General features: G+C 41.6%; 2 protein-coding genes across 5 annotated transcripts; one reads left to right on the top strand and one right to left on the bottom strand.

Annotated features, from left to right (window-relative positions):
- The first annotated feature begins 2054 nt into the window (after positions 1–2054).
- On the top strand, positions 2055–13424 carry LOC125006613 (transmembrane protein 198-like). 4 transcript variants are annotated; one of them, XM_047582813.1, is made up of 5 exons: positions 2055–2557; positions 10607–10853; positions 11004–11579; positions 12117–12194; positions 12439–13424. In XM_047582813.1, exons 2-5 carry the CDS (start codon positions 10700–10702, stop codon positions 12489–12491), a joined length of 861 nt encoding a protein of 286 aa, XP_047438769.1. In that variant the 5' UTR covers positions 2055–2557; positions 10607–10699; the 3' UTR covers positions 12492–13424. The 4 variants fall into 4 exon arrangements, with proteins under 4 accessions (XP_047438769.1, XP_047438768.1, XP_047438766.1 ...); XM_047582812.1 differs by having other exon boundaries at positions 12117–12206; XM_047582810.1 differs by having other exon boundaries at positions 2058–2557; positions 10586–10853; positions 12117–12265.
- Positions 13425–13653: 229 nt separating this feature from the next.
- On the bottom strand, positions 13654–18377 carry mmp19 (matrix metallopeptidase 19). Its single transcript, XM_047582808.1, has 9 exons — positions 18039–18377; positions 17790–17875; positions 17494–17624; positions 16710–16922; positions 16071–16316; positions 15330–15455; positions 15033–15197; positions 14811–14938; positions 13654–14433 (listed from the first exon to the last, which is right to left on the bottom strand). The coding sequence occupies exons 1-9, from the start codon at positions 18129–18131 to the stop codon at positions 14203–14205; spliced, it is 1419 nt and encodes a 472-aa protein (XP_047438764.1). The 5' UTR covers positions 18132–18377; the 3' UTR covers positions 13654–14202.
- Between the last annotated feature and the right edge of the window lie 2829 nt (positions 18378–21206).

Here is a 21206-nt window from a genome sequence, read left to right as displayed (position 1 = left end):
CAGGGGCAAAGGTACAGCACTTCCTCTGCAAAGCAGAATGTGTAATGGGTCTCTGTGAAGTTTGGCTACACCAGGCTTGGCGAGTTTGTATATTAAACAGGGGTGACTCATTGTTTTGTGACCAATTGCAAATTGTCTGCAGGTTGTGTGTGTACATGTGAGCAACAGATGGTTTGAACTAGCCACTAAATCAAACCTCCAGTAACTGAAAACTGTATAAACAACTTGTTTTTGCCAATGAAGAGCTGGATTTTTAAGATATATTTTACTGAAAATGGCAGTTAAAAGATAAAGCTTTTGTGAAATGAAAGGATTTAGAGTTGGGGAAAAATTTAACAGCTATTCTGAAACGTTTAGCCAAATTCCACAATTTTTGTCAATAATGGGAGTTTGTTTTTCTCTCCTGAAACTGAAAATCTTCTTGTCTACGTCTACAATGCCCTTTTATGAAAAAATAAAAACAAGTTGCGAAAACTCTCAAACATGTGTCTTATTTTTAAAACCATGCATAATTTGTTACGTCACCCTCATTGCAGAAGGCAGCAGCAGCCCTTGAGGTTACCTCGGAGGCACAGACTAAATTCTCAGGGAAGAGTGTACTTGCAGTTGTGAGCTTCATGTTGCAACACAACATCAAAAGACACAGAGCCTTTACCTAGCAAACCTCAAGTATAGGTATATTGATATACTTTTCATGGATTAAACCGACGTGGCATGACTCAGATATGAATAAGAAAACAATATCTTTTTACTTACTTACCACTAGTACTTTGTTTTAGTATGTGTTTAACCATACTAAAAGAAAAGGACATACATTCTTCACTATGAAGAACACAAGAAGTTAAACTTTCACCTATTTATTTTCATCTCTGTAAAACACATTTTGTTCCTGAAAATGCAGTGTAGGGGTTGACATAACACAGAAATGCTCTCACTGTTTCCAGGTAATGATTTATACTACTTGTGATCTGTCAAACGTGACCGAACAGATCAGGTGACTGTGTACATTTCAGTTTGGAATACATGTGGGTGTAGGGTTTTAACCGTTAGTGTTGCAGCTGGAACGACAAACCTGTCACTGGCTCACAAACGTCCTCCGGCAAAAGAAGTGCTCATACTAACAGCGCTCACAGCTGCAGCTCATTCCTGTGTGTACCAGCACAATCCTCAGGGTCCCGTGTCACCAGTTGTTACCCAGCAAATTCCCAGGCTGAGTATAAAAAGAAAAGCCATAGAGTTAGCCTGTAATTAAACCAGTCTACCTAACGCTGCTTGCTGCCTCGATACACAGAACTCATTACTGGCCTAACTACAGACAGCTGTAGTCATGCCTTCAACTGCAAAGTTGAAGTAAAGTTCCATCCTTATTAAGGAATTGAAAATTCTTTTGTGATAGTTAAAATATTTACTACATCTTGACGGGGCTGTTATTACATTTTGAATAGGCCCACTGTGAAGCAGTAAAAAAAAAAATCCCTCTAATGAGTCTAGTCATGATTAGATGATAAAAACTAGATCTCTTTGACACTGGCCTTGCAGTGTCAGTGCAAGGCACTTCTCTTTGGATGGTGCTTGCTTTGATTAATTATTTGTGGATAAAACGTCATGTCTCATACCTGGAGTATCTGTGCATGTTTGATCTTGATTTATTTAAATTAACAGTTTGTGGGTCTTCTGAGGGTGTCCTCTGGTGTCTGGTAACAGAACGTTGTTAGTGGGGTCTTTGGGTCCTTTGGGTTGATCATTCCACAGATACTTGATCAGTTTGGGATCAAGTGAATTTGGAGGCCAGGTCAACACCTTGTGCTTTTTTTTTTTTTAATGTTTTTCGAGTTGTTCCTAAAGCGTGTGTGAAGTCTGAAGGCTTATGGTAAATTAAGTGTTGTGACTCCATTATTATTATTTCTTTAATATCCAGACAAAGGCAGGAATCCACACTATTCAAGCTGTTAGTAAATTATTAGATTAGCCCAGGTAGGCTAGCTCTCTGGAGCTGGCCCTACCTCCCTCCCCTGCCTCTCCTTCCCCCGCCCACCAACGGCCCAACGGCCGACGCTGGATGGAGATAGAGAGGGGATTACCTCGGAGGGGGGTGAGAGGGAAAACTTTCTCCCTTTTTTTCTTTTTGAATTGCCATTAATTTCAGAGGAGAGAAAGGAGAGGGCGAGGGGAAGGTTTTATTCCTCCGAGGTGGGCCGAGGCTCAGTTTTAGAGGAGTCTCCGTCGGGAAGTTTAACGGTTAATTTAGTGAGTGAAGGAGTGAGGGAAGAGGAGGAGGACGCCCGGAGAAGAATGGAAACGAGCTACCCTTCCCCTACATCTGCCGTGAGAGCTAGCTTTAAAAAGAGATTTCCATAAGGCAGGGACAGGAACATAAAAAGGGAGAAAAAACATGCCGCAGTTGTCGGTTTAGTGCGGCTTGTGAGTTTTAAAAAGTGCCCCGGGATAAGTTGAGACAGAACCGGTTTTCCCTGGTACCCTACCGCTGCTTTGTGCTCGTGAATGGTCGGCTGTTTTTCCTGCCTGACAGGAGAAGTTAGGACAGCTGGGCTCATCGGTAAGTCTTTTTTCTTTTTTAAGCAAGAGTTGCTAAACGTATACGCTGTAGTCACTGACAGACATCTACACCAACAGAAAGTTTCTAATCCAAATTCCAGGAGTTCCTGTGTCATTTAATGTGTGTGTGAAACAACAGAATGTGTTTCTAGCGTTGACTCTATGTGATTGATCCCACTCCAGACTCCGGCTGGTGATCAGTGCCAAACTCTACAGATGGAAATGTTTGTAATAACACGTAGATAGCCAGGCTGCGTCCACGTCTGCTCCTTTTACACCAGTCACATAATACAGTTTATCCTCCAAACTTAGGGGACAAAGATGTAATCATCCAGGATAATCGTCAAGGCTTTATTGGTGTGCACTGAACCAGGTACCTCAACCAAAGCAGCTCAGTCATGTCCTGTAATCAGCAGTGTTTTAACTTAAGTTAGCTGTTGTGCATGATACATCATAGGTCTCCTATCTTGCAGGTCTTCACTGAAGTAGTAAATCCTCACAGATTTGTGACTCTACAGGTAGTTTGAGACTTCTTGTTTAGTCTATTGTGATGAATTGTATAACTGACTGTAGAAATTCTTTTTTATACCGTACTTTATATCCTTATGGTCCATGTAGTGTGCAAAAAAAAAAAGCCATGCCCTGTGATCCTGCTGTGTGACCCAGGGTGGGAGTGCCTCTTGGTTTTTGGGCCAGTGTGATGACAGCCTACAGGTCCTATCTTTACTGGGGAGCATGGTCTGTAGTTAACCCCCCCTCCTACTTGACCTACTCTGTCAGCCTACACCAGATGGTTTTGCCCCTTTGAAAAGGCAGAGAGGAAGCCCTTCCCTGCTTTTGGGAAACAGAGACGACAGGAAAGGAGGCATGAAGAGCAAGCGTTGGTGAAAGATAGACTGCACATGTTGTTTTTATAGTGCCTTTTGATTAGCATGGACTCAAGGGTCTCAATCTTGTCTTGGCTTTGTTATTTTAATATGCCTGGATCATGCTGACGATTCTTATCTTTAATGGTTAGACACACATTATAACATTTTGTAAAAAGTTGAATTCCCAACTTCACTGAAAATAGCAGGAGCAGCTGACCTGCACAGCACAGCAGGACTTCCCATTTTATCAGGAAGAACTTTAGTTTGAAGCTTGGATAAAAGCTGGGTTCACATCTGCTTTCTTTTTAAACAGCAACATGGCTGTGTGTTTTATTGCAGTTAAAGTTTTGGCTGTTTGGCCTTCCTCACATCTACGGTTTCAAACCTATATGAAACCCCGTCACTGATGAATCTAGTCTGTAAAATATATATATACACATGACTTTGTCTATCAATATGCACTGCATGGGCAGATCTGCAGACTGAGAGGTGACTCTAAGCTTTGTCATTATGAATATGAGTAGTGTTAAAGAAATGCTGCAGCGTGCAGACTTGTTTGTGTGGTTAATCTAATAAACCGCTGTGATCTGTGTCATTGGCTTTCTCTTCTGCTTGGAAAATGCATCAATTCCTGCTACAGATTTATCTGTTCCGCACTTTTCATTCAGTTTGAACTGTCCCCTGCACAGTTACAAATGTATTGTGAAAGTAACATAGAGGTGATTTTGAGTTTGAGTTACACGGCTGAATGTTTTAACTGGGAGAGCTGACATGAGCAACACCCCTAGTTTGTCTCACACAATTGAGATGGAAGGATCTGTTGGCTCCTGGGTGCGACAAAACATCTATTGTCGCATGGAAACCACAGAAAAAAGTGGTGGCAGAGGTTTTCAAACATCATCCATGGATTACTTATAGCACTTTAAACACTGCTTTTAGCTGTGACATGAGAGGGAAGATGAACTGACTGGGAAAACGAAGGACATGCGTGATATTTTAGTCTCGTGAGATCGCTGTAGGAGGCACAATTATTGCAGAGCGGAATTTTAGAAAGAAGCCTGCTCTAAATGATAGAGCTGCAGTGGAAGGGCTGTAGACAAATATAGGCACTGACTGCACGGGAGGTCTGAACCACTGCTGTGCTACTATATCATATATACTTCATCTACGGATGATTACAATTGAATCACTTAAGCTCGTAGACAGGTTACTTTGGCAGTCTGCCTGAGTAACCGAGTACCTTGTACATCAACATAAATAAATGTAATAAAAGCTAAACAAAGCTTTAATATATTTTATAACGATATTGTGAAAGGGCGCAACCTTGACTATAGAGTTGGAGACAAAAGCTGGTTGCTCTCTCTCCACTGTTCCACCCAAGCTAGTGTTCATGAGGAGCATATATTATCTGACATACAGTGATACACTGTCATGCTCTCGCTGACATATGGACATCAGACCTCACCACACCGCCTACTAAATGCTGCTCTGCACCACAAACCTTAATAGAGCGTTGTGGAACTGCTCCTCCTAACTGCAAACACTGTGCACTCCTTCATCTACCCACAGTTCTAGTAGTCTGCTGCACAATGTGTGGATGGATGTTATCGCTTTAATACATTACACACTCATGCACTGTTGACATGTGACTCTTTTCAAAAGCCTCCTTGTTATGTTTTAGACCATTTTATGCCCATTTATTCCATAAGTAGTTCTCTGTCATTTCAGGTTGAAAGAGTCTTATTGTTTACAGCAAAGTCAGGCAAGCATTAAATGAAGAGATTATGAGGGCAAAAGATGTTAAGATGTTAGATAACTTTAACAAACGATAGGTACAAGTTGACATCACAGCGACCCAGAGCTATACAGGCAGCCAGGTGATTTGGCATTGAAATATAAATGTGAGTGGAATCAAAGTCGGGGATTTGATAGACCTTTTCCACAGCAGGAAAACCAGATGAGTCTTGATGCTGGCTGCACCCGACTTCTGAGAGGTCCTGTTTTGCTGCATTTTGATTCACTTCACTTTCATGACCTAACCTCATGGAAATGAGCCACCAGAGTTGTCCTTACTGTGGATTGGCAAAATGTGAAAAGGGTCTACTAGAAATTGTTCTTCTGAAGCTGTCGGGTGAAAGAATTACATTTTGTGATTGTAGAATTCCTAGTTATGGTTTTAATTTAAGAAGACTATCTGGATGTGACCATTTAGAGGAGGCAACTCCATCTCAGATTTGTACTGGGAAAAAATAAGTAGTACTGATATTTTGGTAGTTACTGGAACACTTCCAGTGTTGGAGTAGTATGTGGAAAGTTACGGACGTGGCCACAATACGTGGCATGAGTGGACTCATGCTAAGGCTGCCAGAAACACATGTATATTTAGAGGGTTGTGTGTCTAAGTGTATCCCGTTGGCCACATACAATATCAACTTTGGCGTTTGTATTGCTGTAAATATTAATTTGTGTGTGTTTACTATTTCAGCAATCAGGAAGAGTGGGTGAGTGGTGGAAAATAAATCTAAGTTAATTAAAAAAATAACAATCCACCGGACACTGGGGAGTAAAGGTATGTAGTTTGGATAAATTTATGTGCCAGAATCTGAATTTAATTTATTAATCTATTAATTACTGGATGATAATAATGAACAAAAGTTTAGTTGTTTAGTAGACATGACTACAATCCCAGACAGAAAATTAAAAAGTCTGGGAAACGTGAGACTGTCTGTCAAGCGGTGCTTTGTTTATTATGCAAAATGTTACAGCACACAAACATAGCACTAGCTGCATAAAACCTCTTCTGAAACAGTCTTAATCACATAAGCAGGCACTTTAACACAATAGCGAGTGTTATGTGAGGATTTGCCTGCAAGACAGAGAGATTACAAGCTTATTTTTATTGTATCACAGTCCTACTATCCTGCTGCTTCCCAATGGCCAAATTTCCAGTGTTTGACTGTGCTATTTTTTTAAGCTGAGCAAAAAACAAACGTATGTGCATGAAGACGTGCTGGGGGTCTCGCGTGTCTGGAAAGAGGGTCTCAGGTCTTGTTGATAAGCTTCAGTGCTGATAGTCCGACACTTCGGTTCTTTCTCTGCTCAGTGTGACAAACACAACGGTCAGTTCCTGCTGAAACTTGATGTTCCACTTCCTCATCTGGTCCTGAGCTTCCTGCTGTGGAGGGGCAGGAAGCTCAGTAGTGGGGCATATGATGACTTGCTTAACATGCTTCAGAGTGGAAGCAGATGGTATTATGATGAACTTAGATTTTCTACAGTTTTATACCTAACACGGTATGGCAGAATGGTAATAGCCCCACTGTGACACTTTATTCCTGTGGTCTCTGTTATCTAGTCTTTCAGCTAGTTGTGGTGTTGAAGCTTAAAGTGGCGTGATTTATAGCTACAACCGTTCAGAGTCTTGTGCATCTCGCATTCTTCACAGAGTCTTCCAACTGAAGCTGTCAGACAGCCAAGTCACAACACTGAAGGTTTTCAGCTCAGCTGGCCACAGCCGTCAAGTCAGTGGAGAGCTCACAGGGATCTTTGGCTGTGATCACACACACACACCCCTTGATTAAACACACCCAAATTAGCTATGTGGGGAACTTTTTTGTCAGCCTTGCCTGTTTCTCAGCAGCTGAGCACTCAAATCTGCACTGCTCAGCCCCCCGCTAATGTTTACTCAAGGGGAGTATACCCAAGGCTAACATAATATTCCAATAGGTCATATGTAGCTAATACTTACTTGTGTGTAAACTCACAGTTCTTCTCTGTCACACTTTCTTGTCTTTATCACCTAACGATGTGAACTAGAAGGGGGTCTTATTTGTTCAGGCAAGTCCGTGTCTGGACAATGTACAAATGTTTGTGGTCACAGTCAGTTCAAAGCAACATATCTGAACAGATAATGGAGGACTTGCCAAGGAGACTGACATTTTTGTTTTTGTATGAAATACTTTCTTGACTTTTCACGGCATCACATAAACATTACTCTGTAGGTAATCATAGGGGCATCCAACTGTCCACTTACTTGATTTGCTCTAACGTCCCAAGAGGATGAATTCTTAGTGTATTCGTGAAGCCTTTCCTTTCACCTGGCATCGTTATTGGGTCAAAATCTGCACGGTATCGAGGTAAACGTGTGGTGAAAAACATTAGCAGGATACCATTGTCACTTTGAGGGTATTAGCATGATTAATTTACCATGTAACTCACAGCATTGCCACACTGAAGGGCAGCCTCACAGAGCTGCTAGCATGACTGTAGACTCTCAGTCTGGTTGACTGGCATTGAATCAGTTGCCAGGCAACTTTAGCTTGAAGAATATTCGGCATTGGGAAAGACCTCCAGAGAGCTCAGTCATTAACGCAGATAGCTCTGCTTCTAGTTTGGACCCCCCTCCTGCCATCACTCACCAGCCATCAGAAGGCAAATACTTGGCACCCATCTTAAAGCAAACAACTTGGGATGTAGCAGTTTCCTTGCCGCTCTCAGCCATCCTCATGTGGTCTCCTTTTTTCATCCGCATGGTTTCCTCTGAGTGCCACTAGAGGTCACAGCATGGGCCTCAGAGTCTTTGTTTTGCCCCATAATGGCTCTATTCTCCCGCGGCAGCAGTGACTTCCAAGTCTGCTAGACATAGGACACCATTGTGACGAAGGGAGGTGGTAACACGAGGCAGAGACGTGGGAGTGCATGGGTGTATATTTATCAAGAGTTAAGTAAATTACTGTTGAAATGCTGTTGAAGTATTTATTCGTCAACATTCATAGTGCTGTTTTAAATTAGGACTAAGTCATTTTTGCAATTTCACTATCAAATTTAACTGTAACCAAATATGATATGTGGTGGACTGGACCTAATAATTTTCTGCTACTACTGATGACTTTTCATGGTTTAACTCAATCTAATAAGCTCCCCCAAAGGCATCCATTCATTCACTGGTATTGGCCTGCTATGTGCAATAGAATCTCACTTTCTGTAAAAATAAGCTACAGCGTAATGTCTATGATTCACTTTATGTAACGTTAGTTACACAGATTTCCTTAAATAACTCCCTATATCTAGTAAAGCACAAATTGTCTCCAACAGAAATGCAGTTTGGAAAAGGAATCAGCTGATTAGCACAGGATATAATTTGAACCATATTAAGCAGAGTCACATTTCCTTCCACAAACGCAATGCCTACAAGCGTAAATAGTGAAAGGTCACCAAACAGGTTCGCTTCACATATGAAGCGGCTGGTTCATGCAGGTGTTTCATATCCGAGCTGACCATATGGTCCCTACCAGGTGTCATATAATAGAGCAAAATGTTTAAAACAGCTCTAATAAATTATATTTATTTTAAATAATCAACTCTCCTCAGAAGCAACACGTATCTCCTGAAGTTGTTAATTTCAGCACACATCTTGCAGTGAATCATTTCACCATTTTGCATTAACAATCTTATTTTCTTCTCATACAACTGCATTTAAGGCAGATCACAGTACCACCCACACTAGAGGGAAACAAAAGCTCATTAACTATTTTTTTTCTAAGCCTCTTTTCCTGTTCAGGGTCACGACTTAGTGACTAAGGGAAGTCAGACTATCCCAACATGTAAAGACAAAAAAAGCATCGACCCTCAAAGTCACATCTGGACATTTTTGACTTAATCAGGATTTCCTAAGAGGGAGAGTTAACCCTTACAGAGGGTGCTACCCTTGTTCATAGTTTTATATTATCTCAGATCTCGCCAGCAGGGTTTACTGTGTTCGAAAAGTTTGATTTCATTTTGGATCTGTTTCATTCTCTCACTTTACTATTTCTATCTAGTTCCTCTAACAAAACAAAAACAAAAAGCTCTAACTGGTTTCCACAATACAGTTTTTTTTTGATCAGCCTGATACACATGATTCACAAACAAGCATAAAGGTTTGTTTGTATCTGTATTTTTATATCCTCAGCTGTCAAGATAACAAATAACAGACTGCAACTGAACACATTTTTCTTCCTCAGTTTGATCTTTCATTTCTGAGACGTTGCAGCTGTCAATGATAAAAAAGCAAATAGGGAGAGAAAAAAGGTACTGGAGAAGTGCGAGTGACCGAAGAAGAAAAGAAAACTTTCCAGTCGTCTAATTTTTTCCATGTAAAGTCATCCATAGGCAGGGCATACAAATTACACAGCCAGAGAAAACAGCAAAACAAATGCTCTTCGTCCTCTTGAAAAGGGATTTAAGGTGGGGGAACTTTGAGGTGAAGAAGGAGAGGTCAAAGACAGACAGAGAGGAGCTGGCAGTTAGAGAGGAGAAAAGGCAGGACCCTCTGTTCCTGACTGTTTGTTTCAAGTAGAAAACGTGAGTTGGCTGTAATCGGATCTCAGCTGTGGTGAGCTCATACAGGAGGCCTGCCAGCAGCCTCAGAGAGAGCAATCCACCCATAAGCCTGTAGTCCCCACGGCTGCCCTCTGTGGCTCTCTACAGGCCTGCCAGATTAAATATCATCTATAATCTTTCAAGAGGACTAGTTGGTGCACTTCCACTGAAACTGAAATTATAAGGGAGGAGGAGAAAGGAAGCGTGAATGCCAAATGTACTACTAGGAAAAAGTTTTTAGCAGCGTTTTCCATATAGCTGGATAAAAAGTGAGCGTTTTAGACCTCAGCATGTCTCATAACTTGTCAGTTTAACTCAAGGATTAAACTGAAAGAGACAAAAACAAATTAAACTAATGAAAAACAAAGAGAGGGTTAGTTTTAAATGATGGTAATGTCTGCAGCTCTCGCAGTTATGAGTGGAAAATCAAAAAATAGGTAATTTCCAAACACAAAAGAAAAGAAAGCATTGTTTACCGCCTTTACCTTCTTGTTAAATGTTTAAGGGACAATTCAAACTGAAGTTAATCCGGAGTGCATAGATGTACAATCACTGGATGAGTTCATGACCCTAAACATTTCATGAAAACAGATCTTGCCTGTGGATTATGGGGAGTGGAGGAAGTGTTTGTGTGTTTGCTGCAACACACTTGTCACTGAGTTGCACTGACAGCTGCACATACTGAGAAGCTCGGAAGAAGTCACAGCTGAACCGAAGATTTCACACTTCACAACCTCTGCTATACTTGGGTTCCCTAAAATCGAGTTTTACATTTTATTTTTTTTTCTTTTATTCATCAGCATCTTTCGCTCCTCTTACAGTCACCAAACCTGCTCAGATGGGCTTGAGATAACGGCAACTGAAGTTCTACCCCCATCCTGAACTTCAGCCGAAGCCTCCGACTTTCAACCACGATGGCAGATCCCACAGGGTTCAGCTCTGAGGGTGCGGGGGCCGGCATGGCTGAGATCGACGCTTGTAGCTTGGAGATAGAGAGGAAGTATGAAGTCATCCCTGCCGTCATCTGCTCAATGTGTTGCCTGTTTGGCATCATTTACTGCTTCTTTGGTGAGAATTATTACCGTCTCACAGGCTGAGACCCTGAGACACTATCAGATTTTCACTTACCCTGACTCTGTATGTGCCAACAGTTGTATTTTGGCCAGACAATGGGATGAGTGTTCTCTTCCTTAAAAACTCCTCATTCTCCTCCCCCAGGTTACCGCTGTTTCAAGGCTGTGATGTTCCTGTCAGGTCTGATGTTCGGCTCCGTCATCATTTTCTTGCTGTGCCACAAGGAGCATGTGCTGGACACCCAGCTCAGCGTCGAGGCCAGCGCTGGTATCGGCCTGGGTATAGGCCTCCTGTGCGGCCTGGTGACTATGCTGGTGCGAAGCGTCGGCCTCTTCATGACGGGGCTGCTGCTGGGGCTCCTCCTGGCTCTCGCTGCCCTGATGCTCACCCACCAGTTCTACACTCCAACCACGGTTTGGCTGCCCCTGGGTGTTCTTCTGGGAACCGGCATGCTGTTCGCCGTGCTGACTCTGCAGTGGCAGAAGACCTTCACCATGCTCTCCACAGCCGTGTTTGGGGCAGCCATCATGACAGTGTGTGCTGATTACTTTGTGGAGATGCTGGCTTTGGCCACGCACGTGTATGAATGTTTGCGCCTCACTCCGGGGCCAGCGCTCTGCTGGTACAGCTGGGTCATTCTGGGCATCTGGCCGGCCCTCAGCCTCATAGGAGTTCTGGTCCAGTGGAAACTGACGGATAACAGCTTCTCGCACACGGAGGGTGAGGATAAAATATTATTCAGGGTTGTTCATCACTTAACTTTAAAAGTCAAGTGATGAATCAGACATACTGGATGATTGACTCATCCTTGATATAAAGTCTGTCACACCCTTCACACAACGTCAAATGTGGTTTGTCACTTTGTGTCTGGCTTCTATTGAAAAGAAATTGTGGCCCGTTGCCATCCCGTCTGAGAATAAGACACATTTAGCAACCTATCCATAAAGTGTCTAAAGTAACATTTAAACACAAGTCTGATCACAAGTGATCATAGGACCAGTCACAAGTTCGCCTTGGTACAGGAACATAAAAGTTCCTGAACACAGTTTTATTAAATCTTTTCTCTGAAATATCAATGAAATTATGATATTGACAGTGGCATTTATTTATAACATCAGACTGAAGAACTCTTGTATTTTGTCATGTGTAGGAAAAAAATACTATATAGTTTTCTAAATTTAGACCCAGAGGTTTTAGTCAGGATTTCACAGACATATTTAAATAGTGTAAAAACTGATGTTGGATTCCTCTCCATAGTTGTCATCAGCCGGAGACAGAAGAGAGTCCAGCTGATGCGGATTCGAGAGAAGGACGCCAAGAAGCGGCAGCAGGCAGGTGGGCAGGAAGGCACGTACCGCCGTAAACCCACCCCAGTGAAACGTTACGCTGGGGATCTACTGGCACCGGTCAGTTTCACCCAACATGGCGTGTGCTGTAGTTGTTAGTGTGTTTTAATAGCATCAGTACCACTAAGTTCAGACACCTTAAACAAAATAGGAGAATTGTTCCTATCTTGTCAAATTCATCTGTTAATTTTTTCGGCCTCACTCATCTGTACCTGTGTTGCTTTTCCTCTCAGAGCTACCTACAAAGTCTGCGAGACAGACAGATGGGCACAGGCACATCCCTTAGCAGCCTGGGCACCGCCAACCACACCACCATCGACCTGGACTACGACACGGGCTCCACCGCGCCCCTCACCGCTACTACTCCGGTCGTCAGGGTCTGAGAAACACAGAGATAAGAAGGGACTGCTTAGCGCTGTCTGGTTCTCCAGCTATGTCTTTCTAACGTAAAGTAGAACTTAATAACAGCTCCGATATCTGAGGGGTTTTATTGCCCTTAAATGGGTTTGGAGCGAGGATGGATTGGAGTTCAGCGAAACAGAAAGATTTCTGGGGAGAAACTAAAACCACTACAGCCGCTGTGATACTCAGAGAAAACACTTAAGAAGAGTTACTAACAAACGAACGTCACTCATTTCCTCTCATTATGTATTAAATACATAACAGCGAGTACGAGCCTCAAAACCATGTGCATTTCCGTTTTGATAGTGATTTTGCCGATTTGTTGTTGACATTGTGTGTACTGTACTACAGAGGTTAGCCATTGCCGAGAAGTGTTGTCTTACTGTTTAACTGTGTGCTCATAGGATTTGTGGAAGTTGATCAGTAAAAGACTTTTTTTTGTAAAAGGAGTGTGGTGGGAGAGTCTGACAAAGTGGAGCAAAACTAAATGATACAAAGAAAAAAAAAACATTTATTGCTGGAGCCTTCGAGAGGATCGTTTTTTAGCGTCACTCTAAAAATGTAGCTTGGGAAGAATTTTAGATTGTTGTGTTTTTATAAATTAATTTATATAATGACCAAGTACCTGGTAGTGTTGAAAAGAAAAATACACAAAAAAACAAAGCATGTTTGTTGTTCATTTGTAGATTTTTTCTTTTTTTTTTTTTCTTTTAAGAATTATCTGTTAGTTTGGGCAACAGACACCTGTTACCTGAATCTGTAAATACCTGTTGATAGAAATTTCAAAGATAAATAAATTTGTTTGATAAAAAAGAAACAGCTTTGAGTGTGTTTCTCTCTCTGTTTGTCTCCTCTGGATCTTAGCAACACTGGCAGCATTACTCACCAGATTTTCCGTAGCCAGTAAAAGAGGTCATGGGGAGGATTTCCTACTCTGCAACTGGTTGGGGTTTCCATGGCGGCAGGGACAGACCAGCCTTTCTTTATCATGACCAGTAAATATCTCTGTTGTTATTCATGTGATTGTGAAGCAACCTTTCTGCTGATTGAGAACTAAAACCAGGAAAGAATTTCTTTATTTGTTGTTGTCATGTCTTGTTTAAAAGTACAAAATGTTACATTTCCACTTAAAATCAGTAGACAAATCAATGCCACATGATTTCTCACAGTCCAGCGTGATTCATGACACAATGGAAGTGTGCATTTAAGAAATTGATTAAGGAGTTGGTTAAACAAAACTGAACACAAAGTGCACACTCCCATCATAGTATTACATCTTACTGAAAGCATTACCACATAATCCAACACATGTGCCAAAGAAAAAAAAAAACATAAGAGGGATCATTTTTCCCAGAGACCATATGAAAGCTTTTATAATTCTGCATTCAAGTAACCCTCACAAATATCAGCCTGCACTGGAGGGTAACTTAGCTTTAGTCCAGTGAAATGAAAATTACACTAGTTTTCCCCTAATGTTGTCAATGCTCATCTAGTATTTGTGACTACTGTTGAGGTTGAGTGGTTGTCAATGCCCCTGGGGACTGGAACCCCTGCTTCACACCTCTTGGTAGCTGCTGCCCCCTGATGGTCGAGGTTCAGCACTGCATCCAGCGCTCCTTCTTGCTCAGGGGGTATCCTCTGTCTGCTCTGAACAGATTGTTCACCCGCCAGTACTTGTCCCCCTTAAAGAAGAAGATCTTGCCGTTGGTCCAGGTGAAGGCTGCGTCAGGAGTGGACGGAACTCCAAAGAAGAGCGTGCTGAGTGGTTTGGGGTATAAAGTCAAGTCATTGTACTTCAGCTCGTCCCACTGCCAGTGCTCTGAACCCTGCACACAAGAGACAAGAGGCAGAATAAAAACTGGTCTGTGTGTGGTTCTCCGCCCCCCAGGCCATGGTATATGCAAAAAGGAAAGCTGGAACCAGGGCAAGATGGATTTAGTCTTAATCCCAATGGTTCATTAGTGTATGATTCATTGGGATATCTGGTCATTAACAGACCCTAGTGAATTGAGTTTCAGGTGGACAACACCCACAAATGTTCCTAATAAAAATTTAGTTAAAAGTGAAGAAGCCACTTGGATGATGGTGAGAAATCTTCAATAGAAAGTCTAACTGCCTTTGTTTCAACTTTGCAGAAGCTTTCTCAGGAAGGCTGAAGAATTGATGTGGAATGATGTAGAATATCTATTCTGCTCACAGATACCTTAATGAAGACCAGTTTATTGTTCTTCTCCAGGTACAAGGCAGCATCGATGTTAGGAGGGATCCGTTTCACCTGTTTGGGGTAGCCGTAGTCCAGCGTGAACTTGGTATACCTCCAAACTTCACTGCCTACCACCGCAAAGACCATACATTCAGCAGCAGAACAGGAAATCATCAAAACAATCGTCAAAACGAAAGAAAGAAAACAACAACAACAACATACCTTTAAAGAAGTATGTCTTGTTGGTTCGTTGGGAGTGCACAGCAGCATTTAGGTTTCCAGGGAGTTCACTCCACAGTCTGTTAATTTTTATTGGTATGTTGTGTCCCATATCAGAGATGGTCCACACATAATCCCCGCTAAAAGCAAAGGTCTTTCTCCACGGACCTGATCAAATAAACAGGATTTAACATAAAAAGCATCTTTAAAACTGCTCTTATTGAGTGATACATTGTATGATTTGGCCCTATATCACAGTCTGTGTGGCCTCATACATGTAGGCGTGCACTAATAACCTACCTAATATGATGGCGTCCAGGGATGCAGTGCAGGGATCAGGGGCGCTCTCAGTCCCCTGGCTGTTTTCAGGTGGAGTCAGACTCTCTGAAGTTGTTGGACTGGATGTTGTGCTGGTGGTGCGTTTGCCTAAAACAGAAAGATTTTAGGAGGAATACAAGCTGTTTGAGCCATTTTGATATTTAAAAATACAGATCAAAGTTTAGTGGTCAGACTTCGAGATGGTTTAGATTTGAGGGGAATGTCTCAGAGCCAGGAAGTTTAGTTCACTGCCTTTTGTGAAGATAAGCCACTTCTGCATCAGGCAGCATTATTAGCAGCAATAGACACTAATCAGGCTAACATTATGATTATCCTAATGGTCTTAAGATTGTGTCTGTCTCCCTTGTGCCGCCAAAACAGTTGGGACTCATCAGAAAATGGACAAGAGCCTTCTGAGGGTGTCCTATGGTGTCCAGTAACAGTGTGTGTCAGGCTGCATCCTGCTGGGGATAAAGGAGGAGTGTCATTGTTATGGGGTGGGGGTGTCTGGCCTGGTCTGGATGGATGGTACATGTCTAAGTAACAACCTCATAATTGAAAGCCAGGTCCTTAGGTTTCCCAGGAGAACAAGATCAACACAAAGTTATGCAATTCTCCTGTCAGTGGCTTTAATGTTTTGGCTGACCAGTGTATACTGGCTGTTCACAGCAACAGTTTCATGTAGAGACCATACAAAATATTTTCCATTTTCAGTACACTCACCATACAGAGCCTGGATGCCTTTCACATCATCTGAATCCAGTCTGAAGTTGGCACGGTAACCAGAGTAGACGGGCGCCATCAGAGCACTCCTGAACTGAGAGTGACCCAGGCCCAGGGCATGGCCTATTTCATGAGCAGCTACAATACGCAGATTAGTGCCATAATATTTTTTCTCGGTCCAGAACTCATCCTCATCAAAGTGGACAATACCAGATTCTGGTGACTCAGCGTGGGCCAGTACGTGACCTGTAAGAGGTACAAACACACAGAGATGACTGTAAGTGTTGGCTAAATGCAATCATTAACTTCTCTTAAGTCATTGTCAAAACAGCATTTTATTAATGTATAATGTTGAATTTAACTTGTGTAATTGTTTAACCTAAATTTGTAGCTGTGTTTATTTATCCATGTTACTTATTCACTATATTATCCACTGTATTTGTAGTATTGCATTTTGTATTCAGTATATTGTTTCCTATTTTAAAGCCTGACCAGGGACAGTAAACTAGCTCAAGCTAGACATCTTGTATGCATCGTATTTTCCATTTCTGTGTGGCAACGCTGTATGTATTTTCCCTGTTAAATAAACATTAAATAAATAAATTAAATAAATGATTTCTGTTTTATACAAACACTAACCACGGCCATCAAACGGGACGGCACAGTAGCTGTCTTTTTTGTGGAAGGAGATCTTTATGTCTGCTCGACCATAGTTGACCTCTCTGAAGTTCAGAGGCGCCACGTCGCTCCAGTATTTGAAGGCAGCTTGGATGGCTTCCTTGACTTCTGACTTCGTCATGTCAGGAGTGTAGTTGTAAATGCGGTACGTCAGACTTTTTTTTCTCCAGCGGCCTGAAACAAGAGAATATTTCTAAAATCTTCATAAAACCAAACAAAACAAGGAGAAAACCAGTGTTTGCAACCGAGGAAAAGCTATTACAAGAACAACAGTGAGTCTTCAGGTGTGTGAAGATGTGACACAGCAATTTCGTTCAAAGTTTTTTATTTTTTTTATTTTTCTCTCTTAAAACCGTCACATTAGTTTCCAGTGGCACTGCATAGGTTGTATTTTTCCAAGGAAAACTACAAAGGTTCTCTCATATGATTCATCATTGTTCAATGGTAAAATTAATGAGAGTGTCACAGACATTTTACATCTGTCCTGAGCAGTGAAACACCCACGATCTAATCTGTCACACACTTAACAATCTGAAACCAGTGATGTAACATTGTTAATATAGTTTCATCCTGTGTTATAAAACAATTCAATGATATGATTCAGCCTTGTAAAAATGGACCGTTCTAAAAGTAACTAATATAATTTGAACTTAAATAAAGGTCAACAGATGTATTCTGCATTATCAGAGCTTTATTACTAGAGACTGAAATAAACAGTGATGCACAGATAAATTCTACGACTCACCCATCACTCTGTACTTGTGAAATTTCTTGTTGAAGGGATCCTCCATACCACAGCGGGGCTGTCTCATCACATCCAGAGTTGGTTCATCTATTTCTCCAGTAGGTGGCAGATCATTCACATTCTGGAACACTCTGACAGAACAATAGAGGATCAAACATCTGCAGACTTAGGGATTCACATAATGCACCGACCATTTACCCTTTTAGTAAATATATCCCTACAGACCCTGGACTAACAGTTCTAGTCAGGTAAAACTGAATCTGATTTCTCTAGAAATGATAAAGAAAAAGTCTCACTTAAGAGCTTCAATGAGCTCCTCCAGATAATTAGGGTCCTGTGGATCAGCAGGGTCGTTCAGGTAGCCGTACTGCCTCAGATAGGCCTGTACATGTGTGAACAAGCAAAGAATTTGAAAGAACACTTTTAAAGTTAATTTATCTTGCAAAATAATCAAAAGCCACTCTTCTACATTCAATACATGGTCTTACATCAAACAGGTGAGGTCTGACTGTTCAGACTGATTATAAAGTCAGCTTTCATCTCACCTTTGCTTCGTCTAACTCGCTCCATTGCACCACTGCACAAAGAGCTCGTCTGAGGCTGAGCAGCAGCAGCAGCAGCAGCCCCGAGTAGTCCATGATCAAATCTCCACTAACAGATTCTGTCCCAGATCCCCTCGCCCGATTCTTGAAAAATCTTGCAGAAGTGTTGAGCAGAAGCGTCCCACAGCAGACTCTGTTTGTTCTCAGAGCGCTCCAGCAGTTTTTAACTCAGCCGCTGCATGAGTCAGACCTGTGGCTTCGATGATCCACCTCTGAAGAATGAGGATTACAAGAGCAGCCAGTTGACCCACAGCCAACATGTCTACTGTTAAATAGCACAGTTGTTCAGAAGGACCAGACTCCCCCTTTTATACAGTCAAACAACTGCACTTTTGCCTCTTTACAAGCCGCTAAAGACAGTGCTCTCTCCCTGAAACTACCCTGTATTGTTCCGCAGGATCACAGTCGGTTTGTTAATCCTGTGCTCTTTATTCCAGGTTAGCTGTCCCGTGTGTCACAGTTCAATTATGGGGCCAAACCACAGGAAGAGCGTCACCCTGTGTCTACACATGCCTGACTTTCCCACACCGAAATTAACTGGGTCAGATATTTGTGTTTACAACTTCATCCATGATCCATGACCCATCTGAGAAGAAACATGTCCAGCTATGTTTGAGTTTTGATTTTTATGGCACCGAGGTTGTTTCAGTAGCAGAGGAAAGGGTCATCTCCAGCAGCACTGAGTCCTTATTATTATTAATAATGATAATAATAATGAGCTTATTTCTATCTCTTCTGTTAATGAATACCTAAAACCAAATAACATGACTTCACAAATAACCACATTTTTTATTATGAGATTAAGAGATGATTACAGAAGAGTGAACAGTAAATAAAGTCAACATAACATAACATAACATAACATAACATAACATAGCATAGCATAGCATAGCATAGCATAGCATAGCATAACATAACATAACATAACATAACATAACATAACATAACATAACATAGTTCTGTAATACACAGGCTGAAATACCTTTTTTATTTCAAACATGTGCAACAGAAGGGTGACAGATAAAGAAAATAATTGGCAGATTCAAGTTATAACTTTAAACATAGCTAAATGTATTAGAGACAATAAATCACGTCCAATCAAGTAATTTTGTCCTCAGTAGCTGGTTGATGGGAGCGAGCTACACTGTCAGCTTCTCTTCTCTTAATATTGCAGTATGTCTCTGGGATTTCACCTGGGAACTGAATAGGCTCTTGGTCAATTGCGGGCAACCTGACAGAGTCAGTGTGTAATATGCGGCTTTGTGATTGGCTCAGCAGCGATAGCGGTGTGTCCTACAGGCCCCAGTGTACAGGAGGCTTAGACTGACAGGTCTTGGCGAGCGTGGTGCTCTGCATGAAGGTGCGCTGTAGAGACAGCTCCTGTATCGCTGAATGAGTGAAGAGTTCAAGTTGTTGAATATTTAAACAAAAATATATAAAATCTCTAATCAACAATAACCTCGGCAGACCCCCTGTTGAAGACCTATAGTCTAAGAAGAAGGTTTTGTCAATTACCTTGTATTGTTTTTTCAAGTGTTTTTATAATTACCTTAAAGACCAAAAACTTACCAGTCTCCATACTTCTACACTGTGTTCTGAGAAGAATAAAAAGAAGAAGAAGAAGAAGAAGAAGAAGAAGAAGAAGAAGAAGAAGAAGAAGAAGAAGAAGAAGAAGAAGAAGAAGAAGAAGAAACTAATCTGCTGACCAATGTTTTTCTATCTTTTTACCAAACAAATGTTGAATGTTAAGATAATTATAGTTTTGGCATTGTCAGCAATTTAGATTCCTTCTGTTTCCTATAACGGCACAGCAGCAGTTTCATGTTGGTGATAAATTTGGATCAGTTTGGAGATGAAAAGAAACCTGTTTTAACAATAAGACTTTGCAACATCTTAATATATTAGACATGTTGATCTGCAGGAGACAAAAGGCTGTTTATGATGTAAAGAGGCCTTCGTGCTTAAAGAGATTGCTGCATGTGGAGCTGGTGTGAAACAAGCACCTGGTCTCAAGATGTGAAGGCATAGTTGGCGTCATAGAGCCGCAGAGGTAGCACACATAAAGTTTGTCTTTATACCGTTGGCCAATGGCCCGGCTTCAGTTGAAATCTAACAACACAGAAGAGTAATAACCTCTTCAACTATTGTCTATAATAGTAAAATGATTGATTAACATTTGCAGATTAGCATAAAGCTAAAACCTTTCCAGTGCAGACATGTACCGAAAACCCTTGGATAGACTTCATCCACATCCTGCACATTCCTCAGTGTATCATGAAGCACTGCACGAAAAAAAAAAAAAAAATGAAGCCCTAATGTGGTGGTTTAAATTCATCACCAACGTGACAAAGTTCTCTGTGTTTGCTGACGGGGAGAGCAGTAAAACCCTGGAGTCAGCTTTGTGTTTCCTGTCCACGTTATTTGTCATTGTCTCATTTTCATTAGAACTGAAAGGAAAAGGACAGTTGTGGGACACATAGTGAACTTTTAGGAATGAGGAAAGTTTTGACAAAATCACATAGTAGCATGAAGGGTGAGGGACAGGTCTCCAGTCCATCACAGGGCTAACACAGAGACAAACAACCGTTCACACTCACACACACCTAGAGTCAATTTAGAGTCACCAATCAACCTAACCCCTAACCCAAACATAACTATCATGTCTTTGTGGGAGGAAACTGGAGTACCTGGAGAAAACCCACGCAGACACAGGGACAACATGTAAACTCCAAAACCCAGAAAGGCCCAAGCTGGACTTGAACCGGGACCTTCTCGCTGGGAGGCATCAATGCTAACCACAGAGCTGCTTTGTTGCCCTCTAGCTCAGCTTATCGAAAAGAAAAACAACTTATTAACTATTAATTACATTTGAAATAATGCGATACTCTTCACGAGTGTGCTTTCCCTCACTTCCTTTCATTTCTCCTAAGTCTTAGTCAGTTGTGCATGACTGAACATTAACATATACAGACTCATACAATCATCATGTTTTTTTTGGTGTAAAATCAACAAAATACATAAAAATTGCACAACCCTTGTATCCGCTTGACGCAGTTCTACTTGCACGTTAGTCATCTGTGAGTCAGGAACAGATGCATCCTACAACCTACT

This window comes from Mugil cephalus, chromosome 4, assembly GCF_022458985.1.
Source record: "Mugil cephalus isolate CIBA_MC_2020 chromosome 4, CIBA_Mcephalus_1.1, whole genome shotgun sequence".
NCBI lineage: Eukaryota > Metazoa > Chordata > Actinopteri > Mugiliformes > Mugilidae > Mugil > Mugil cephalus.
The sequence above is the reverse complement of the archived record's forward strand: the minus strand, read 5'-3'. Positions and strand labels throughout refer to the sequence as shown.